This window comes from Urocitellus parryii, chromosome 3, assembly GCF_045843805.1.
Source record: "Urocitellus parryii isolate mUroPar1 chromosome 3, mUroPar1.hap1, whole genome shotgun sequence".
In the NCBI taxonomy this organism is placed as follows: domain Eukaryota; kingdom Metazoa; phylum Chordata; class Mammalia; order Rodentia; family Sciuridae; genus Urocitellus; species Urocitellus parryii.
Window position 1 is genome coordinate 188,096,795 of NC_135533.1, and position 22,207 is coordinate 188,119,001.

The 22,207-nt window shown below is 41.1% G+C and overlaps 1 protein-coding gene across 2 annotated transcripts in view; it reads left to right on the top strand.

The window, feature by feature from the left end:
- Window positions 1-22,207, top strand: part of Tgfbr2 (transforming growth factor beta receptor 2) — an 84,165-nt gene that overhangs the window by 51,636 nt on the left and 10,322 nt on the right. For both annotated transcript variants that reach the window (XM_026405944.2, XM_026405951.2), the window contains 2 exons: window positions 10,319-11,118; window positions 12,784-12,925. In XM_026405944.2, the coding sequence (XP_026261729.1) occupies window positions 10,319-11,118; window positions 12,784-12,925 (942 nt within the window). The remainder of the gene's footprint in view (window positions 1-10,318; window positions 11,119-12,783; window positions 12,926-22,207) is intronic.

Sequence of the window (22,207 nt, forward strand, 5' to 3'; positions counted from 1 at the left end):
ACAGTTGGTTCCAATATCAAGAACAATTGATCTGAAATTTAGTCATTAGAATACCTTCCCTTCCTTCCATTTTTCGGGGCCCCATCCGATTCAAAATAGTTGTTTCTCTTGCCAATCTGGAGAAGTCACTCCCAGCTGTGGCTGCACACTGAAACACCTGAGGAGCTTTAAAAACGACTCATTAACTAGGTCTTACTCCTGCAGTTTCTGACTTAATTGGTCTGGAGTCTGGTATCAGGAGTTTTCTTTTTAATACCCCAAGATATTCCAGTATGCGACCAACCCTGGAAACCACTGGGCTCAAGGAAGTTTGTTCCACCAAACTCTGTTATATTTTTCTTCACGCTCCCCATGTAATCTGGAAAGGGATGGTAACAATTAGAGAATGGCAGCCAGCACAGGAAGGAGCTGAGAGGCAGCCTTCTAAGGTGAGAGGAGGAGACAAACGAACAAAACACCTGTGCAAGCCATCCCCAGCAGTAACAGGATGCTATGACACCAGACAGTTGTGTTTTCAACAATTTCCAAGCACTCAGTTCAGATCAAGGGCAAGGACCTTATTAGCAATAGGCATCTGAGGTTTGAGCCCTGATTAAAGGATGCATCAAAGCAAAGCAGGTGGCTGAAAGGCTGGGTGGCAGAGTTTGTTGCTACCACCTTGGCAATGGCACAGTGGTAATGGGAAAGGCAAGGCGGCATGCATGGTTTTAGGAGGTAAAAATGCTCAGTGAGAAGGAACTGCAGGGCACTGTCGTTTATGTAAAAAACCAGAAAAATGAAGATGTGCTGTAGAGATCCAGTATTGATAATGGGGATAATTAATACACATTTCTAAATAATCTTGTCTCCCATTGGAGGACATCCTAAAATAAGATTTCCTGGAGTACATGAGAGTCCCATAGAGAAGCAGCAAGAAAAAGAATTAAGTAATCAGGATAGGTGGAGGACCTCAACAGAACCCAAACTTAATAGACGATGAACGCAAAGCAGAAAATGGGAAAAAAAAAAAAAAACCTACTCCAAATAACCCATGTCAAACTTGACTTTCTGCCGATGGAAGAACCTACATGTCATCATTTCTTGAGCAAAGCCTGGAATCCTGTAGGCCCTCTGGTTTACCTCCTTCTAAAATCACAGCAACAGAAGTAGCAAGGATCTATAAAAATCCAAGGAACAACACAAAGCGTAGTAGAAGGGGTGCCAAAACCAACAAAGACAGAATCAGGGTTTTAGCTTCCTGAAATGACCAGTTTCCTGAAACCTCAGGCAGATATAAAATCAGACACGTAGGTCCAAAGGATCCATCGCAGAGGAGCGGTTATCAGCTGGCTCACTAACTATCTGTTCAGGTGATCAAGACCCAGGGGTTTAGAGGTGATCTAAGGTTATTCTCAATTCAGGATGCTCTGGTCAAAAGCATCAAAACAAAATAACAGAGAAAGCAAATCATCATTTGTCCTAAACTGTGCTCATGGGAAGAGGAGGCGTAATACTGTGGTAGTCTTTGCTGCTCAGAGTAGTTCCAGGTATTGTAGTTGGGTTGAGCAAGACACAGCATGGGGAATCATGGAGAGCAAGAAGAGTTTCAGAGAACAGATGACTTTATATATAAAAAAGGATCTTAGCATTTATTGGATGATACATACTCAGGAGGAAGATTTTAGGTGAATTTGTCAGAATTTAGAGTCTGATAAATGTATCTTTTGGAAAAATGAATTGAAAGAGGGATGGTCAGCTTGAAAAAGAAATCATTTCCAGAGAGGGATTTAATGTCCAATAGGAGGTTAATAGCGCTCATCTCATAAAACAAGGAATTATTTTGTTGTCTTTTTTTTTTTCTTTTGGAGATCAGCAGCATGATGACAAAAAAAGTACAAGTACAGAAATATATGTGTGCGTGTGTGTGTGTGTGTGTGTGTGTGTGTGTTTTAATTTTCTCACAAGGCTTTGTCTTTCTTTTACTTTTAAAAATTTGTTCTAAAATAGCTGTACATGACAGTAGAATGCATTTTGACACATTGTACACAAATGGAGCACAACTTCTCATTCCTCTGGCTGTGCATGGTGCAGTCACAGTGGTCATGTAATCATGCACATATATAAGGTAATAATGTCGGTCTCATTCCATCGTCCTTCCCACACCCATACCCCCCTCCCTCCTCACTCCCCTCTGCCCAATCCAAAGTTCCTTCATTCTTCCCTCCCTACACCCCACCCCCTTTATGGATCAGCATCTGCTTGCCAGAGAAAACATTTGGCCTTTTTTTTTTTTTTTTTAATATCCTAATGTCTAGCCTTTATCCCAGTTCAGCATAAAGGGGCAGGGTCCCTCTATAGAAATATTTCAACCATTTTTTTACCTCTACCTCTCATGAATAGTCTAGGAGAGGTTGTGGTACGGATTAGTCTACATGTAAGATTCATTTATTGAGGTGAGAGTCAAGAAGAGAATAATACAAAGGAGGCTATGTGGTAGGGGGAATAAATGAATTTTGAAATACATACAACTGGAATGAAACTATCACATGGGGAGAAGCCTTCTTCCATCATTTAGGGAAAAAATATTCTCAGGCTGTCCAGAAAGTTTAACAGTACTGCCAATATACTGGGAGTTAAATTAAATTCTGTATGCCCAGTGAGCTTTCTGTCCTGTTGCTTAATTAAAATGATTTTTATTGTTTGCTTGAATTTGTTTTCTTTTTATTGAGATGATGAATGGGGAATCATATCTCATTCTACATTTCTCCGCTAGTTAATTGACTAGAAAATTCTCATGGACCATTTTTTATTGCCTACTACTGAATATAGTTGTACCAGCACTTTGCAAACAATTCCACTAAAAAGTTCTTTGTGAGAGGGAAGCGTCTCTGTGGCAGAGCATCAAGGAACTGGCAGAATACCAAGGAACTTAACTCTATTTTTGGCTCAAACAGTACTTCTGAAGCTTTAATGTGTAAATGAATCACCTAGGAACTTTTAGTTGCAGATTCTGATTTAGTAGAACTTTTAATACAGTGCTGAGATTCAACATGTCCACTAGGTTCTCAGCTGATGGTGCCTCTGGTCCTGGGACCATACTTTGAATAACAAAATATTTAGAGATGCAGAAGATGGTGGTAAGAGCTTTGAACTCCACCCATGTAAACCATATATATGTAGTGTCATAACTTGGAGTTTCTTTTTTTCCTTTTCTTTTTCTGTGTGTATGTGTGTACATAAGAGTGTATATACGTTTGTGTGTGTGCATGTCACTCATAGACACATACATGTATATCATATACGGACACATATATATTATAGTCCATATTCCCATTTCTTCAGAGCTACATGTCTTTGTTGTCAGTTAAATTCAGAATCCAGTCAAGGGCCACACAATAAATTTGATTGTTTTTGCCTCCTTAGTGTGCTTTTTTTCTATGACATTGACTTTGAACAGGCTAGGCAGTTTATTTTTATAGAGGCACGTTCTGGATTTGTCTGATGTTTCTTACTCGATTATATTGTGATTAAATATTTTTGTAAGGATTTTACTGGTGTCTTATTGTGGGATTTTTTTTAAACATAATCCTACAAAAAACAAACTCTACATGTGTGTTCTGAGATATTATTACTAAGGAAATTGGAGATACACGCTTGGATGATAAAGCCATTGGTTTAAAAACTCAAGGGAATGATAACTATAAAAGTTAGAAATGGTAGTTACTCTTGGAGGGAGGGAGGCAGGGAGGTGTCTGATTGGCTGGGGAACATGAAGGGACTTCTGAGGTGGCTGGCAATCATATTTTTTGACCTGACCATTGGTAACAAGCATTTACCTTATAATAATTCACTTATTCTAGATACTCATTTTATGTACTTTTCTGCATAAAAAAAATCTAAAATATTTTTTACAAGAGAGAAATCAGAATAGTAATTAATGGAGGTCATGCCTTGCCCCTGGGCTAAGGAACCTTGTTCCTGGGCTTTCAAATACCCTTAAGAGTTGAGAAAGAGGAAGAGGGAACTCTGTGCTGTTGTTTGTTTGTAAGCACCGGCTCTTTGTCAGGAACTTCAAATATATAATTGTTCTCAGAATCCTCTTTCCAAGTATTAGTCTCCTTTTAGGGGTAAGAAATGAAAAGTTAGAGTGATTCACTCAACAGCTGCCTGGCTGGTCTGAATATCTTCAGAGCCTTTGTTTTTTTCCCACATCACGCCACCGTCTCCCTAGCAATGCACCCGCAGGACTATTGAATAACTGAAAATTTCCAACCACGAGTGTCCCACACAGAGAGGCCAGGCTTAGTCGCAAATAAGGACCCATCTGCCAATGTCAGACCCTTAATAAATAAATATTTTTTTGAAAGACAAATGTCAAATTCCTTTTGTTTCCTCACTTTCTTTTTGGTCTCTAAAAGATAAATGTTAGCATGCTATTAAAAAAAAAAAAAGAAGAAGAAGAAGAAAGAAAATTAAAAGAAAAAAAAATGGACAGAAACCTCAAGGGGAAATCCCATGGCACACTTTCCTCTGGTGTGACTGAAAAGTAAACAAGTTGTCTTCTAACTTAAGCAAGGGTGCACATCCATGCACAGGTTGCTCCCAGACTCCTTTAAGTTCCTTATTATGACCCAGTCTGATACAAGTTTCCAAAAGATTCTAACCTCTTTAATGGTTCTAAATAAATGCTTCTAAATAAAAATCACTTATTGAAAAAAAAAAAAAAAACTAAACAAGGCAAACACAGCAAAAAAGCCTAAGTGGATTAGTTAATATGTCTTGATAAAAACCAAAGGAACATGAATGACTTTGAGAAGTGCACTCTTGCTTTAATAGTTGAGCAACTTTGGCAAATTTTCCACAATAAATGTGTTTGGAGCCAAATATCACCAAGACACTAGGAGATGGTTTTCTGCTCATGTCAGTCCCTTGGTATACTAATGAATGTCATGGGAGAAGCAGAGAGATTTCTTGTCATGAATGTCTTAATTATAAAGATGTTCACACACCAACATATTCCCCAAAAGTAACAGAATATATAGGTAATTGGCCAAGACCCAAAGAAGGAAACTGTGCTAAAGAGAGATAGGCTAAGGGGAAGGAGGAACTTCCTGTCTCTAGTTATTATGTTAATTACAGATTTAAAAGGACAGCATTCATTTATGTATTGAGCATCTACTAGGGAGAAGCTTTTACTTGGTAGGAATATTTACTTTGTTAAGAATTTTACTTTGGTAAGGATATTGCAGCAGCATCCAAACTCAATACCCTCCCCTGTAAAATGGGGTAACAGCATAACTTGTAGGGTTGCTAGGGAAGTAATGTGAGATGATGTTTATATGATGAACCACTCAGTTTCTGGTCCCATAAAGCACATGCTGCTTTACTTATCTTTATTATCGTGAGAAGAATTTGAAAGAGGGCTTCCCAGTCCACTACAGAGCTCCCTTCACACTTGACACAAGCTCTGGCTGATGATGTAGTTGCTCCGGCGGAACACACTCAGCAAACCAGGGAGATCTACCATTGGCAGAAGCTACTAACTTCCCAGAGAAACGGATGAATCTCAAAATCTGCTCTGAGGCAAGCCTGGCAGAGAGACCAGAGTCAAATGCCTTCACGTTGCCGAAGGTACTTGGCTTTTTGTATGTGTGTACTATGGACTTCTTAGATGGCTGAAGCCTCCAGACTCTTTCCTGGAATGCTGTTTTCAAATGCACAAAATATAATTCTTCAGATTTGAAAGAAAAAAAATTTATATTGAAATACAGTGACCAAAATATTTCAAAAATGAATTTGGATACTCTATTATGTCTTTATTTAGTAGTGCTTTATCAGGATCACTGGCAGCAGATCTGAAAATATTGAAAGGTCCAAGTGATGCAGGTAAGCAATAGGTCCAGACACCTGTAATAAACATAGATGGCATAAAAATCAGTGGTTTCTATTGGTGACAAAATCATAGGTAAACCTAATATTGGGAAATGTTAAATTTTAGTTAAAGGTTACAGAAAATTAGAGGTGTAACTTTTACTCATTTAAATTCACAGAAGCACTGAATTCTATCCGCAGTGCTCAGGCGAGAAGAGTGGATATTATAGTGTTGAACTTCATTTTTTTTTTTTTTTTTGTGAAACTTAGGGAAATTCCACCCAGGGCTTTATCTAGTTTGATGTTCTATAATAAGAGACTATGTGTGGAAGACTCCAGTAGTTTAACAATTATGTCTTAAGCCCTACTGTGTGATAGGCAATGGAATAGTCTTTCATAAAAGAAAGATTTGGGGGGTTCTCCCCATGGAAAACCTTTTCCTCCCCAGCAGGGAAAAGATACATATTTGTATGTTGTTCTTAGTTAAGAACCAAGGAGAACGTACCCAGACTCTGCTCTTTTAGATGCCCTGTCCACAGATTGCCAGTATCACCAAAGCAGCTATAAAAGCACTCAGTCCAGCCTCCAATCAAGAAAACCACTTTATCAAGTTGAGAGGCTCTATAAAGTCATCCTTCATTGGCTCTCAACAGTGTGAAGCTTAGGGAACATCATGGCATGAGGTTAAGAGCCCTGGCCAATCAAACAGAGCACCTTTCAGATGTCAGCTTTGCTATTACCTGAGTTGATGATCTTAGGGAAATTATTTGTAGTTACCTGAACTTCATCTTCCCTATCTGTGAAACAGGGTTTATAATAATAGCCCTTTCTCCCTCACAGTGGCTTTCTGTCAATTAAATGTAAATATTGTATAAAACAGCACACCGCCAAAGTTTATGTGTTTCTCTGTAATTGGGGATTGGTAGGAGGAAATGCTTCCTCTTGGTCTCTAGGTGAGATGCCAACAAGCTGTGGGTTTCTCTTGCAGCAGCCCAAGGGTTAATACTGCTAGAGGGTGTGGGTGGGTTCTGTTTAGATAGAGCCACATCCCAAGGCTTCCTTCCAGCCTGGTTTGCTATTGTTAGGGTATTTCACCACCTCTTTGATGTTTCAAGATTGACAGATGTTCTTCAAGAATTCCTCTCCCCACAGATTTTTACACATAGGTTTTCAAAAAGAAATCACAGGAAATTTGAGGGGAAAGTAAAAATATGGTTTCTGACTTTGAACTGGGGATTTCTAGAACCTTCCTCAGTCAATACCACACATAAACTTCAGGGAATTCCTGTTTTTGTATTTTTATTAGCCTGAAAAGAATTAGAACTGAATAAGGGAGATCCTTTTTACATATGGCTGGGAATTATAAAATAAAATAAATTATAGAATAAATGAGTAGTTCATTTGCATGCTTTAATGAAATGGAGCCACATATAAATATTATGCAGTTAATACTTAAAATTTTCTAATTCTATTTCTTTGTATGTGAAAAAGAATATCATATTGGACTAAAGTCAACCTTCCCCAAATAGCAAATAGTTTAGGCTTTATAGGCCTTATATGATTTTATTGCAGGAACTCCATACATGTATATTTGTGTATGTGTGTGTGTGTGGGGTAATACTTTTTTTAAAATAAAAAATAAATGAATAAATAAATCTTAGGTCATAGGGCTGTATTAAAAACTGGTCCTGGGCCCTGGAACATAGTTTACCAAATCCTGCTAGGAAAGCTAAGAAATTTGAGGAATAATCTCTTACATAACACCCATACAACATACATTTGTTGAGTATCATTTAGTGGCTTATCCTGCGTAAGGTTCAGGGTATATCCAGGTGATCAAAATAGAGCTGGCCATTGTTCATGTACAGCTTAATTTACCCTGAGAGAAGAGAAATCAGATAATCAAACCAATTTATGATCTAAGGCATTTTATATAGCTACAGACATGGAGGATTGAAAAAGCTGGTGCTTGAAGCAAGCACCACCGTGGATGCTTCAGATAAGAGAGATGGAGTTTCAAGGAGCAAATGTTGTAATCTGTGTTGTGCTTGAATGTTATTTCACCTGTCTCTGCAATTTTGCTCTCCAAGTTCATGCTTTGTGGGAAAACAGGGACAGTCCAAACAAATCCACAGGAGCATTTTTCTCCCCAAGGGTCATCAAAAAAATTGCATACCTTTTCCATTCTTTTATGTGCATTAATGTATCTCTTCCCAAAATTGTGATTTGTTTTCCCTCTGAGTTTCTCTAATTCTGAGATCTTAGGGTTACTTCTCCAGTTTTTAGTGTCATCAAGTGGATTATAAGACCTTAGAATTTATAGTCAATGGAAGTTGATATTCCCATTTAGAGTTATCTTAAGAGCAGGTAGTGTATCATCATACACCTGAATATTCTAAATGGACATGTGCTGGCTTCATTTCTGCTTTTATTTCATTAAATAATGGTATCAAATACCATTTAGGTGATGGGTTCCCTTTGAGAAGTTAAGGTCGTCTCCATTCTACTTCGACTATATTCTCGACACTGGTTTTTGTTGTTGTTGTTGTTCTCTCGTTTTTTTGCTTAGACACCTGCAGTAAATGAAAACTGTCAATTGAATAATTACATATCTTTTCTCCAACATAAAGTCTGGCTCCATTCTCACCGTTTTTCCTTTCTATTTCCCTGTGCAGAGCAATTCTAGGATAATTCCCCAGACAGATCATATATCCTTTCTCCTTAACGTAACACTGTTTCTATCCATCTTGGCCACCTCAAAAGCAGCCTTTGCCACCATGCCTTCTATGAGTCTCTGAGCTTTTCCAACCCTCACCAGCACACAGACTGTACCACACATTGAGCTCACATCCCACAGTGTCATATGTTGCTCAACATTCATGTACCTGTGTTTTAGTCAGGTTTTTTGTTTGTTTGTTTGTTTTTGTTGTTGCTGTTGCCACTGCGACTAAAAGATCTGACCAGAACAATTTTAGGGAAGAAAAGTTTATTTGAGGGCTCATGGTGTCAGAGGTCTCAGTCCATAAAAGGCCTCTCCATTCCTTTGGGCTCCAGGTGAGGTAGAACATCATGGCGGAAGAGTATGGCAGAGGGAAGCATCTCTTATTATGATCAGAAAGCAGAGAGAGGGGGGAGGGTTCCACTTGTCAGGTGCAAATATACACCCCAAAGCTATGCCTCCCAATGCCCACCACCTCCAGCCACACCCTACCACTTCAGTTACCACTCAGTTGATCCCTATCAGAGGATTAATTCACAGACTGGATTAGGACTCTCACAACCCAATCTCAACCTTCTTGCATTGTCTCATATATGAGCTTTTCAGGGACAACTCACATCTAAACCATAACACCTGCCTTAACCCCTCTACTGGATACTCCTTGAGGGCAGGGTCATACTCACAGTAGACACCTGGTAGTGTCTTCATCAATCACAGGGGCCTGTTTCTTTGTCCAAGAAAGAAAACTGGAAGCATTTCCATGTTCATCCTCTCTTACTTTGTAGCAATGTTTTCATTGTTGCTATTAATTCTTCTTCTTCCATGTAACTGCAAATTGCATGTGCACAGCTGGGGATGTAGCATGGTGCTAGAATCCTTGTATAGCCTGAGCATGGCTCTGGGTTCCATCTCCAGTACTGGGGGGGGGGGGGAAATGTATGCACAGTGAAAACAGAAAAATGGGTGGACATGAGGTAATGGATTTCCAAAGAGACTCTCCCTAGAGACCCCTCTCTGCACAACTCATAGGCTCAGAGCTGATGTTTCCAGGTAGCCTGAATGCTGATCAGAGTAGGACATGTTAGAGCCTGGAAATGAGCAAAGTCTATGTCAGAACTGTGGCTATCTCTGGTTTTTTTTGTTGTTGTTGTTGTTGTTTGTTTTGTTTTTTACCAGATGCCTTATATGCAAGCTTTGTGAAAGCAGGAGCTATTATCCTTCTGTTTATATTCCCAATGCCTCTGGCAATGCCTTGACCTTAGTGAGCATTCAGTAAATGTTTTGTCTTTATTCAACAATATTGAGAACTTGCTGTGTGCTAAAGGCATTTGTGGTAGTGAAGAAGTCCCTGCCAGCAGGGAGTTCCCTGTCTGCTGGGGTTGGGGAGAGAAAAAAAGATGGAGATAAACCAAAAAGTGAGGTCCTAGTTATTTGGTTTAAATTGTGCTGAAATGTAACATATGAAAAGAATACCGTGCTATGAAAATATATAAAAAAAGACATTTACATTTTCTTAGACTTCCCTTAGAGACATTTAGGCTGAAGTTTGGGGTAAGAGTAGGAGATGTTTAGTGGCTAGCTAGAGGTAGAGAAGAATGGACAGGTGTACTTCAGCATAGCTGGGAAAAAAAAAATCCTAATATATTATCCACAATCACTATACAGATGCTAATGGGGAAAGGCTAGAAACCAGGACTCACTCAGGACTGAGCTCAACTCCTTCTCTCCCTTGTTTTGTTTCCACATCAGAATATACCACCAACAGTCCTGACCTGCTGTTAGTCATCTTCCAAGTGACAGGCGTCAGCCTCCTGCCACCGCTGGGAATCGCCATAGCGGTCATCATCACCTTCTACTGTTACCGCGTCCACCGGCAGCAAAAGCTGAGCCCATCCTGGGAAACCAGCAAGTCCGGGAAGCTCATCGAGTTCAGCGAGCACTGCGCCATCATTCTGGAGGATGACCGCTCGGACATCAGCTCCACGTGCGCCAACAACATCAACCACAACACGGAGCTGCTGCCCATCGAGCTGGACACCCTGGTGGGGAAAGGCCGCTTCGCCGAGGTCTACAAGGCCAAGTTGAAGCAGAACACTTCGGAGCAGTTTGAGACCGTGGCGGTCAAGATCTTCCCCTATGAGGAGTATGCGTCTTGGAAAACCGAGAAGGACATCTTCTCCGACATCAACCTGAAGCATGAGAACATCCTCCAGTTCCTGACGGCGGAGGAGCGGAAGACAGAGTTGGGCAAACAGTACTGGCTGATCACCGCTTTCCACGCCAAGGGCAACCTGCAGGAGTACCTCACCCGGCACGTCATCAGCTGGGAGGACCTGCGCAAGCTGGGCAGCTCCCTCTCCCGGGGCATTGCGCACCTGCACAGTGACCACACCCCCTGCGGGAGGCCCAAGATGCCCATTGTGCACAGGGACCTTAAGAGCTCCAATATCCTGGTGAAGAACGACCTGACCTGTTGCCTGTGCGACTTTGGGCTCTCCCTGCGGCTGGATCCTACTCTGTCTGTAGACGACCTGGCTAACAGTGGGCAGGTAAGGAGAGCTGATGCCACGTCCCTCTTCCCTTGTGTCTGTCCTCACTCTACTTCTCCATCAGTATCTCCTACCTCTGGGCCACACAGGTGTATACCCTGGATCCTTATTTAGGGAGTCTATCCAAAGTCAGCAGTCTACCCTGGGCATCCTCCATTCTCTCTTGCTGATGGACAACCCTTCTCCTCCTGTCTCCAGATCTTTCCCTATTCAGGGTAAACATTTTTTCTTCAAGTCAATCTTCATTTCTTTTCCATCTGCAAATATTTTTCTTGGCTTGGAGCACTGTTGGCATTGAACTCTGTTCTTGACCTCTCTTTTAGTTGTACTTGGCCCCCTGTAACTCTATACTACTGGTAGTTATACTGGTTTCTAGATTCTAGAAGGCAGTCTCCCTGACATCTAGATCCATATCTATGTGATCACCCAAGACATCCAGCATAGTGCCTTGAAAGTGAAACGGACCTATAAGCTTTTGGTGAGTGAATGAACAATTCCACTTAGGAAGCACTCTCACAGATTAAAATGGAAATCTATTTTGGCCAAGGAGCCCAAAAAGTGGGAGTGATTAAGAATTATCTGGACATCCTTTGTGAATGGTGGGCTCCATGTTGTCACTCATTGTAGCCCATCAGGATTATCATTACTTTCTCTGGCCCAGCCTGGTGGTAGGGCCTGCTTCTGTAGTGAGCGGTTCCTGCTAAGGGAGTGCTCTGTGTCCATGGCAGCAAGGCAGTGTTGAGGTAAACACGCCGAAACATAAACAGATTGGTGGGCTATGGTAATGAGTCATGCAAGGATTTGTTAAAGAGAAAAATTCCTTCTAATATACACTAATAAGGAGCATTCCTTGAAATGATGATAGCAAATTACTGGGCCTTCCTTAGATCCTTGGGGCAATAAGGTAATTGGCATTAATCAGGCTGTACATATTTCAGTCTCAAATCAAACATTGATTTTTTGAAATTTTTTTTCCCTAGAAATATTTTTTCCTTTGGCTTGTGGGCTCCATGTTTGCATGTTCTCAAGTTGTAGAGATCATTGCAGGTCTAAATCAAAGTATAATTTATAAGACACACCCACAACAATTATAATGGAATTCAGGTTTGGTCTTTTATGGTGGAGATATTTTCATACAATTTTGATTTTTTTGAGATTTATGAAATTATACTACATCCTTGGCACACTGGAATGTGCCATGGGGTAGACAGAGATTAAAATCATCCTCAGTGATCAAAACTGATGGCAATTATTTTTTATCATGAGCCTTGGAGTTACAAAAATGAAAAATTATTGAATTTACAAAAGCAAAAGTAAACATCTAAAATATCACAGATGCTGTCTCTAAGGTTATCTCTGTAAGGATGTCATTGAATAATGTGTTGACATATATCACAGGGCTAACTAAGGCAGCTCTGAGCTTTGGCACTTCCTTATTTTGGCAAGCTTTGTTTATAGTCTTTAAAGGGTTTTCAGGGAGAGAACATCTATTTTTAAAAATAACCATATATGCCATATCTTTCTGTGCTGTTCTCTTTATCTAAAACAGCATTGTGTTTCTTTTAAAAATCATCTGTGACCTTGAGGGACAAGCATTTCTACACTGTGGAAATAATGATGCACTTGGGCTTCACTGACAGGTCTCAATGTTTATTTTTGCTTTAGGTGGGAACTGCAAGATACATGGCCCCAGAAGTCCTAGAATCCAGGATGAATTTGGAGAATGTTGAGTCCTTTAAGCAGACCGATGTCTACTCCATGGCTCTGGTGCTCTGGGAAATGACATCTCGCTGTAACGCGGTGGGAGGTATGTATGGACCACTATCTATCATGGGGCTGTGGTGGACCAGCCTTCAGAATGATGTGATGTTATTTGCTTCAACCCTGGTTCCAGGGCTTCGCCACTAAGTGGTTAGCTCCACAATAATAGCTAGTTGAGTTCTGCTAGCACACAGTCATTTCCAAAACCATTTGAAATCATGCTAAACAGAAAGCCATGTTTGGAACATAAAACTTTGCAACTCCTTCAATAAGGTTTTGTATAGTTACTTTTCTCTTGATGCATCACTCCACAAATATTTTAATATCTAGCAGGAGATGAGCACTAATATGGAGAAGAATTATTTGTCATTATTAAATAGATAATATTCAGATTAGCATCTGGCTTTTGTTTCTTTTTATATTGGAAAGTTTTTTGTTTTTTTTTTTAATTGCAAGGTCTGGAAAAAAGATTGAACTAAAAATTGACTTAGATAGACATAATACTGTTGTTGATGTTGGGGGTACTGAGGAATGTATCCTTTGGCTGGCTAGGCCTCCAAGACTGATTAGGAGACTGACTTTTCTCCTGCTTTTCCTAGGTAAGCCCCTGGTGATCTGGCTGACCTTCTCTTTTTTCCCCTAAGTTCAGCACTTCCTTTCCTTTCTTGAGCATTCTCTCATGGCTTTCCCAATTCCTTCACAAGTTGCAATCTGAATCTGAGTCCTTTCTGTTGTCAGTGACCTTGACTGCTCTTGACCATGAGAATGTAGATAAGGATGGGCATTGCTTGGGATGCAGGGGTAAGCCCATTGTTTTGGGAAGTATTGTCCCCTGATCATCTAGTAGGTGAGAATGGCAGATGTCTGCATAGCTATACGCTTTGCTGATTCTCTTCTCAGTAATTTTCATCAAGGTCTTGGGTATCACCTGAGAAATGTGTATACCCCAGCCTTGCCCTGGCTGGCGGCCAAATAAAGTCAAGTTAAATTTATTATATATATATATATTTAATAATGGGATTGAACCCAGGGGTGCTTAACCACTGAGCCATATCTCCAGCCCTTTTTAATTTTAAATTTAAGACAGGGTCTCACCAAATTGCTTAGGGCCTGGCTAATTTGTTGAGATTGGCCTTGAACTTATGATCCCTCCTGCCTCAGCCTCCTGAATCGCTGGGCTTACAGGTGTGTGCCACCATGCCTGGCATTAATTTTATTTTTAACTTTTTATTTTGTAATAATTTTAGACTTAGAGAATAAATGAAAAAATAGCACAAAGAGTTCCCATCTGCTACTGACTCAACTTCCCCTAATGTTAACATCTAACCCAAACCATAGTATGCAGTTATCAAAAATAGGAAATTAACATTGGTATCCTGCTGTTAATTATAGACCTTACTCTAGGAATAATGTCCTTTTCTGGAACAGGATCCAGTTGGGGACACACATTGCTGTAACCTGGGTGCCTCTGTAGTGTCCTTTACCTCAACTTATCTGTTTTTTATGACCTTGGCTTTTGTGAACAGTTTAGACCAGTCACTTTATAGACTGTCTCACACTTTGGGTTTCTCGATGTTTTCTCATGATCAGATAGTCATATGAATCCTGGGCAAAGAGATAACTATAGATATGATGTTGGGTCCTTCTGGTTGCATCATGTCAGGGGGCACAACATCACCAGTGGCAGAAGTTAAATCTGACCCCTTTGTTAAAGTTGTATCTACCACGTTTCTCCCCTGTAAAGATGCCATTATTTCATTTGTAATTAATACATACCTCATGGCAAGATACTCTGACCTGTTTCTAAAGATATTAAACCCTGTTTAGTAAAGATACTTCAGACCTTTTCCTTTTGTACGCTAACTTGAAGATCCATCAATAATTCTTGCTTTCAACAATTATTGCTGCAATACTTAGCTAATGCAGATTTTCTTTTTTCTTATTCCTTCATTTATTAATAGGTATTCTACTTTAAAGAAGATCTGTCCCTTCTCTCACCACCCCTTGTCATTTTTCATTAACTATGTATTTATACCATCTTGGAATTATGAACGTTAATTTCATTCTATGATTATCCAATAGTGGCATTATCTATGTTGTTGTTCAAATTGCTACCATTTTGGTTAGAGGGCCAACTACCTGACATTTTGTCCAAGGCAAATTCATCTGGTGTCTTTGCTGGCTCTGATTTTTCCTCCCTTTCAGAACATGTCAAGAGTGGGTCCAGGTCATCCCCTCCCTCCCTGCACCTTGCTGGGCCCCAGCATGGAGGCATTATTTCCTACCTGGCTTGACCCTGTTATTTTCTGGTTTCCTGCTGAGATTTCTTCCCCAAAGACACTTCCAAAAGTAACTTTGTTTTCCTTGTGCAGTGAAATTTGTTTAACCAAGTTTCAGCCACTAAGAATAATTTTCTGCCTGAAAGCTTTGACAGTTCCAAAATGAATCTTTAGACCGATATGAGCTGTGTCAGAGACAATGCTGTTGTCTCTGTCAGAATAAATTTACCTAGATTCCAGTATCTTCTGCATTGCTTTCAAAACTTGTGATTCTAAAAACATGAGCTGGAGGCTGTGACTCTCTTTCCCTCTGTCAGCACAGGGAGCTTATTAAGGCCCTGCGTGAGCTCCCTGCCTTCATTGTTATCAATGACTAAAGCCCTTTCCTGTTGATATTTGCTGAGTGTGGAAGAATTTAGGCTAATAGGGAAGAACCAAGTCCTCCAACTTTTACGATTTCTAAAAAGGGATGCAGTGTAAACACGTTTTCCTAAGGAAGGAACAGGATCTGGTTTGTTCAGCTAGTCTCAAAAAAACAGTTTTATAACCTTTAGGATAAGAACAGACAGCATTTAGGGAACCGGAAAGAGGCCATCCCGGTTCTGATTTTGTTTGATCTTGAGCCCACAGTCCTGTTTCTCCCATCTCCACCCAGGCTGCAGACACCAAGGCTATTTACCCATCCTCACTCTCACCCTGACACAAGCCATTACTTGTTCAAATATGTGATCTCACACAGCAGGCCCCTTCTTCCATAAGCATTTCTACTTTTTGTTTTTAATTATTGATTCATTGCTTTTTGTTGTTGTTGTTTTTGATACATCTTGAAAACCTTAAAGACATAACATAAAATTAGAACAAATAAAAACAATTTAAAAAAAAAGGACAGGATTTTTTTTTTTTTTTTGTCTAGTCTTAATTTCAGAGACTTTTCTTTTGCAATCCAAGAGTCCCTTGGAAAGCACGTGAAGCCAGAGCACAAATGTTCCTTCCAAGCCTTGGCTCCCTGTGTTGTCTTCTCTTTTGCCCTTATAGAATCACAAAGGGAAGAACAGGCTTGATCTCAAAAAGTTCATAGTCCATTGAAAACAGAATTTGATTTCTCCCCTTTTGTGCTTTTTAAAAATTCACACACACAGGCATCTCTTACTTTACTAACAACTGATGTTAGATTTTAATGTATAAGGTGCTGGGAAGAGGGAGAGATGAAGCTTTGGCTTCATTCCTAGGACGTGACAGACAGCACAACTTTTCATCAGCGAATCGCATTTCAACAAAGGAAAAGAGTATACTTCTTTTATCTGATAAATATTGACCAATGCTTTACTTCACTACAGAGATGAACTAATGTTCATTCCAGTTTATTCTAGGGCAGAAAATGTCACAGAAGAGTTTGAAACCCTCTCTCCTGCCCTTTGGTGACTCCATTCTATTCTTCTGGTTGAGTCCAGTGTTTCACGTGTGCTAAGGCCTGGCCCTTGCTTGCCTCTCTAGGCTCACCTGCAGGAGCTGTTCTTATTCTTATTCTGTTCTTATTCTGTTCTTATTATGCTTTGGTCTCACCTCTAGGCCTGGCTCATATTATTCCCTGACATTAAACAGACTTTTTTTTTTTTTTTTTCATACTGAGGATTGAACCTAGAGGCACTTAACCACTGAGCTACAACCCCAGCCTTTTTACTTTTTAAATTTTTGAGACAGGATCATGCTAAGTTGCTTAGCACCTTGCTAAATTGCTGAGGCTGGCTTTGAACTTGCCATCTCCTGCCTCCCCGCCTCCCGAACTGCTGGGATTACAGATGTGTGCATCTCACTTGGGTTTAATGGGCTTTTTAATAGGCTGGTGCTGTTTAATTTTGACAATAGCAACAGAAAAGGAAAGCAGTAAGAACAGAGAATGGAATGCCCAGGCCAGATAGAAGGAAACTGATGTTCAGGTCAGGCAGTGAGAGTTAGATCAATTCTTAAAGGAAGAGCTAGGGAGACTCAGGGCTGTCCTTTTGAGTTGCTCCTTTCTCAGCCAGCTTCTCCTCCATACAGGGAAGTAAAGGGTAAATGTGAGACAGATATTGCAGCACCCAGAGAAGCCTGGCTCTTATCTGGGTAGAAAGTGTAAACAGATGGTAACCGTGCATTTTGATGCCAACTGCTCCTGCCCTGTTTAGCAAGAAATTCTGCCAGGGAGCCCAATGGATGGGTTGTCATAAGTGAAGAGAGTGGTCCAAAGAGAAAGGCTTCCTGGTAGAGGTAGGTTTGATCCAGATGAAGAAAAGTCACAAGGGAGTAATAATTACTGTGGCTTAAGCACTTGCTTCAGGTAACAGCTCACCTAATCTACCAGAAATACTTTGAGGCATGTCCTGTTACAAGCCTCATTTCACAGATGAAAAGATTGAGGTTTCAAGAGGTAGAAAAGTTGTAAAACAGGAATTGAAGCCTTGTTGTCTGACTCAGTAGCCTACAGATCCTAACCATCCTGGTGCAGAACCAGCCTGGCTGGTGGAGAACATGTCCAATAAATAGCTCCAAGTGTCATTATTTTTACTGATGGGAAGTCGGAGCTACTCTGGCATCCCAGCCATTGACATGAAGCCTTTCGGGGTGTATCGAGCGAGACAATCACACACTTGAGGACCATTCGCTGATGGCCTCACTTCTGAAAGTCTGTATCAATTGATTTTCCTGGCTCCTCTGGGCAAATCTCTCTTAGCAGAATACCAAGGCTGATAATTCCTGTGCTTGTCCCAGCCCGCAGTGCCTTAAATCTGAGATAACTTCCTTATCCTTATTTCCCTGACAATGCATTCACTCCTTCATTCATTCACTTCACTCAAGAAATATTTATTGAGCAGCTAATGTGTCTCAGGCATTATTCAAAACAAAACAAAACAAAACAGGCTTTTCTCCAAGGGCCAGGGAGTCCAGTGATGGTATTCTAGAAAGACAGGTAATGAACAAATAGATACATGACAGGAAAAGTTATCTGAGTGTGATAATTTTATTTTTTTTTTCACATTATTTTATTGGTGCATTATATTTGTATGTAATGATAGGATTTGTTGTTACACATTCATATGTGCACACGATGTAACAATCTGGCCAATATCATTCCCCAGCACTTCTCGCCTCCTTTGCCTCCTCTCACCCCCTAGTCTCTTTGCTCTGCTGATGTCCCTTTGATTTTCATGAGATCCCTTCCACCCACCTTTCTTTTCCTTTTTCCTCTCTAGCTTCCACATATGAGAGAAAACACATGACTCTTTAACCTTTTGAGATTGACTTCTTTCGCTGAATGTAATGGTCTCTAGTTCTATCCATTTTCCTGCAAATGACATAATTTCATTTTTCATTACCACTGAATAAAACTCCATTATGTAGATATACTACATTTACCCATTCATCCCTTGGTTCATTTTAGAAAGAAAAATAAAGTAGGTTTAGGGGACAGGTAAGGACAGAGGGTGTTATTTCGGACACTTGGATCATTGGAAAGAAGACAAAGGAAAAAAAACAAGAAATGAAGTCTTCCGGGTTGTTTGAAGAAGGAAAAGCACAGGAGGAGGTGATTGGTTCCTGTTTTATAAAGGAGCAAAGTCATGAGATGGCCTCCTTGCAAAGACAAACCTGGACACTGGCGTTCTTCTTTCATGAAAAATGCCTGTCCAGGCCTTCGATTTGTTTGGTGTCCATGCAAGCGGGTGGGAGGCTCAGAGGGCAGGCCCAGGGCCCCTGTTGGTGAATACAGCAGGCACAACGTTTGTGTCATCTCAGCCAGAATGGCCCCCCAGGAGCACAGCCTTCCAAATCCTGGGCTCAGCAGCCAGCTGAGCAAGCATTTAAGGAGGGGTAACAACTCCAAGAACAGCTCCTTAGTAGTGACAGTCTGTGAGAAGGACAGAAAATACCAGTGAAAGAAAGGGGGCGGAGGAAAGAGAACAAAAAGAAAGAAGGCGTTGGAGAGAAGGCCCAGGGAAGAACTCAATGTAACCATTTCATTTCGCTGGATTTGGAGGGAGAGGGCGTGCCATTTGGAAAGCCAACATGAAAACTCAGGGGCGCTCCTTTGGGGAGAACTGTCAACAGCTTTGTTGCCCCGCAGAGTCGAAACTACAGTCAAAACAACAGCTGCGCACCAGATGCTGACGCGGAGGAAGGCCACTGCTGGCCCAGAGACCTGCCTTCCTGGGGGCCGAGGCACTGCAGGGAGAGAGGCAAGCTTAGTTTCCCTTTGGAGAAGCTGAGAAATGTCCTGAGAAAAATAAAAAAAAAGCTGCAAGGTCTGCCACTCCAGAGAACGGGCTGCAGCTCCAGGCAGCTGCAGAGAGACAGAAGGGAACCAGGGGTCTTCTCCAGCAGAGAGACAGAGAGGTTTCTTGGAAGCGATGTTGTTTGAGGCGCTTGGAGAAAGACCTGTCTTTGGGGCTTGGTTTCATGGAATGGTTCTGCTCTGCAGGCATCTGCCTTGGGTTGGATGCCCTGGAAAAAAAAAGAATATGAATGTTAGAAGTGTACTGGGGAAGAGATCACAGGAAATGCCAGGAAGGGAATAAGGAAATGAGTCAGGAAAGGGAAGGAAGCCAAGACAGGGTGTCTTATCAGGCGGTTCCCACTGTGGGCAACTGCAGCGCAAGCATGCGTGCAGCAAAGCACGCGCACCAGCCGCGGACCACCTGACTCGCAGGAAACTGCTGTTTATCCTCCGCCTCCCGTCCATCTTTGATGCAGAGGCACTCCTCCGGTCAAGGTGGAGGAGTGCCTCACCAGCACCCCCAGCCTGCCCCACGTGGCACAAGCCAGCCCAAGAAAGAAACCAAGTGCAGAGGGAGCACTGTGTCCCTTGCTACTGACTGGGAGTGAGGAAAGGCACCTGTGACTTTACTCACCTTGTGGATTCAGAAAATGTGGTGCAAAGTCTTTTTAAAATATATTTTAAAATTTTTTCATGACCCCTGATACACACACACACACACACACACACACACACACACGAGTGTGCCATGATCAGGTCAAGGTAATTGGCCTCTCACCCCAAACATTGACTATTTCTTTGGGTTGGGAGCATTCAAAATGCTCTCTGCTTTCTGCATCCAAATAGATGACTCATTGTTGTTAACTATGGTTACAAAATCTTGACACCTCTTTTCCAAGTCCTCCTACCTCGTTTATGATAAAGCCAGGACAAAAGTAATTTCCCTTCTCAGGGTGAATAGTGCTAACATGTTTTAAAGTGCTATACTCAGTTTTACTCTGTAAGCTCTGCTTTTTTGCTTAGAGTCAGTTCCATTTTTTTTAAAGATTTTTTATTATTATTATAGGTGAGCACACTTTCTAGACTAAATCCACTCACCCCTTAAGTCACTTGCTGTGCTGTTCTTCACAGAAAGGAGTTCAGAAGTTGGGCATGTTTAGATCAAACCTGCAAAGAGGAACTCTAGAATATATTTCATTAACTCCACTGCCCGCGGTGCTCTGATCTGGTGCCATCTTACACAGCACCATCTACCTCCACCACCACCACTAACTCCCATCTACGGATCCAAACCCAGAAAGGACATTGTTTGGGTTTATTACAAGAAGTTAAAGGGAGGGCTGTTTTTTTTTTTTTTTTTGTCACTGCTAATTATTATTATTTTATTTTATTTGTGCATGACTTGTTTAGAATTTTCAAACCACAACCATCCGATAGATCTCATAAGGTTGCCCTTCCTGAGGTCACATGGTGGGGAATGCCTGACCAGGGCAGGGAGAGACACTTGTCACATTTGTCACAGGCATGTTTTCACTGGGGACTGTCCCAGCTGTGCTTGCTCTGACTGCGGGAGAAGAACTTTCTGAAATGCTCTTTGGAGAGGAGAAAGCCTAAAAGCTTCCTAAAAAGGCAAAGTACTTCCATCAGAGTGACAGTAACACCACGTGCAGTTCTAAGTGTTCTTCCCGGAATCTGGTGTGCTCTTTGGACCTCTGTCTTCTCGACTGAAGCAAAGAGTACTGGAGCACGTCTCTGAAGACTCCTTCCACCTTCTCTGACTTATCTGAATACCCTACAGTGTGTTGAATAGCTTTAACATTTGTTTTCCCCTGTCAAGAGGCAACTCCCATTTCTTGTGAGACATCTAAAGCTGTTCTTCTCTGAGAGTGGCCTGCAGAAGGTGCTGCTCATTTCAGATTTGCAAGATGATAAGGACACAGAAGCTGCAAGTGGGTGTTTGGTGACTTTGATAGCAATGTGATGTGCTCACAACACCCAAGCAAGGTTCATTTTTCTTGTAATCCATGTCTACTCTTGTTTTACCGAAGCCTCTCCTCCATGAATGGAAGGGGAAAGACCTGCTCATTCATTAAAAAAAAAAAAATAGGTTGGGAAGTGCCTATTTATGAATAAGAAGGGAAAGATTTAAATCAAACAAAGCTACTTTTGTGAAAGAAATTAGGGGTTCAGAGTGGGAGAGAGGTTTACTTTTCTCAGTAAGTCTTCAGTGATGTCATAATATTCATCAAATATATTTTCCAAAACAAAAATATTTTAAGCACTGACATGAAATCAGTAAGTAGGAATAAATGATAAGATTTTTTTGGAGCTAGCCACTTTGCTAGGGTGGATGGAGCATCAGGGCATCCAGGGGAGAGAGCTGGAGTTGCAGAGGGCTGGGCCACTGGCTTGTTGTTAGAAGAATTGAGGATCAGTTAGGAAATGCCCCCAAGGAGGGAATGGCCTCTGATATGGGGTAAGTGGACATCCTCCAGATCCTCATGGAGGCCCTGAGAATGGCCAGTGGCATTGCCTCAGTAGCTGTGACAGTGGAAATAAGCTCCTTTGCCTGACTGCCCAGAGCAGGTCTCCAAGATGTTGACAGGGAGGCAGCTGTGTACACAGCTGAGTCTACTTGGTACACACTGTGGGCATGAGAAAAAAAAGTAGGGGTGTGGGTAGGACATTCAAAATGGTTGAAATGAACAAAGAAAGATGAGTTGCAAAAATCCACAATAAGAAAAAAAAGTAAATGTGTATTAGCTGTTTTGGAAATATATAAATATGACATCTCTGAGAT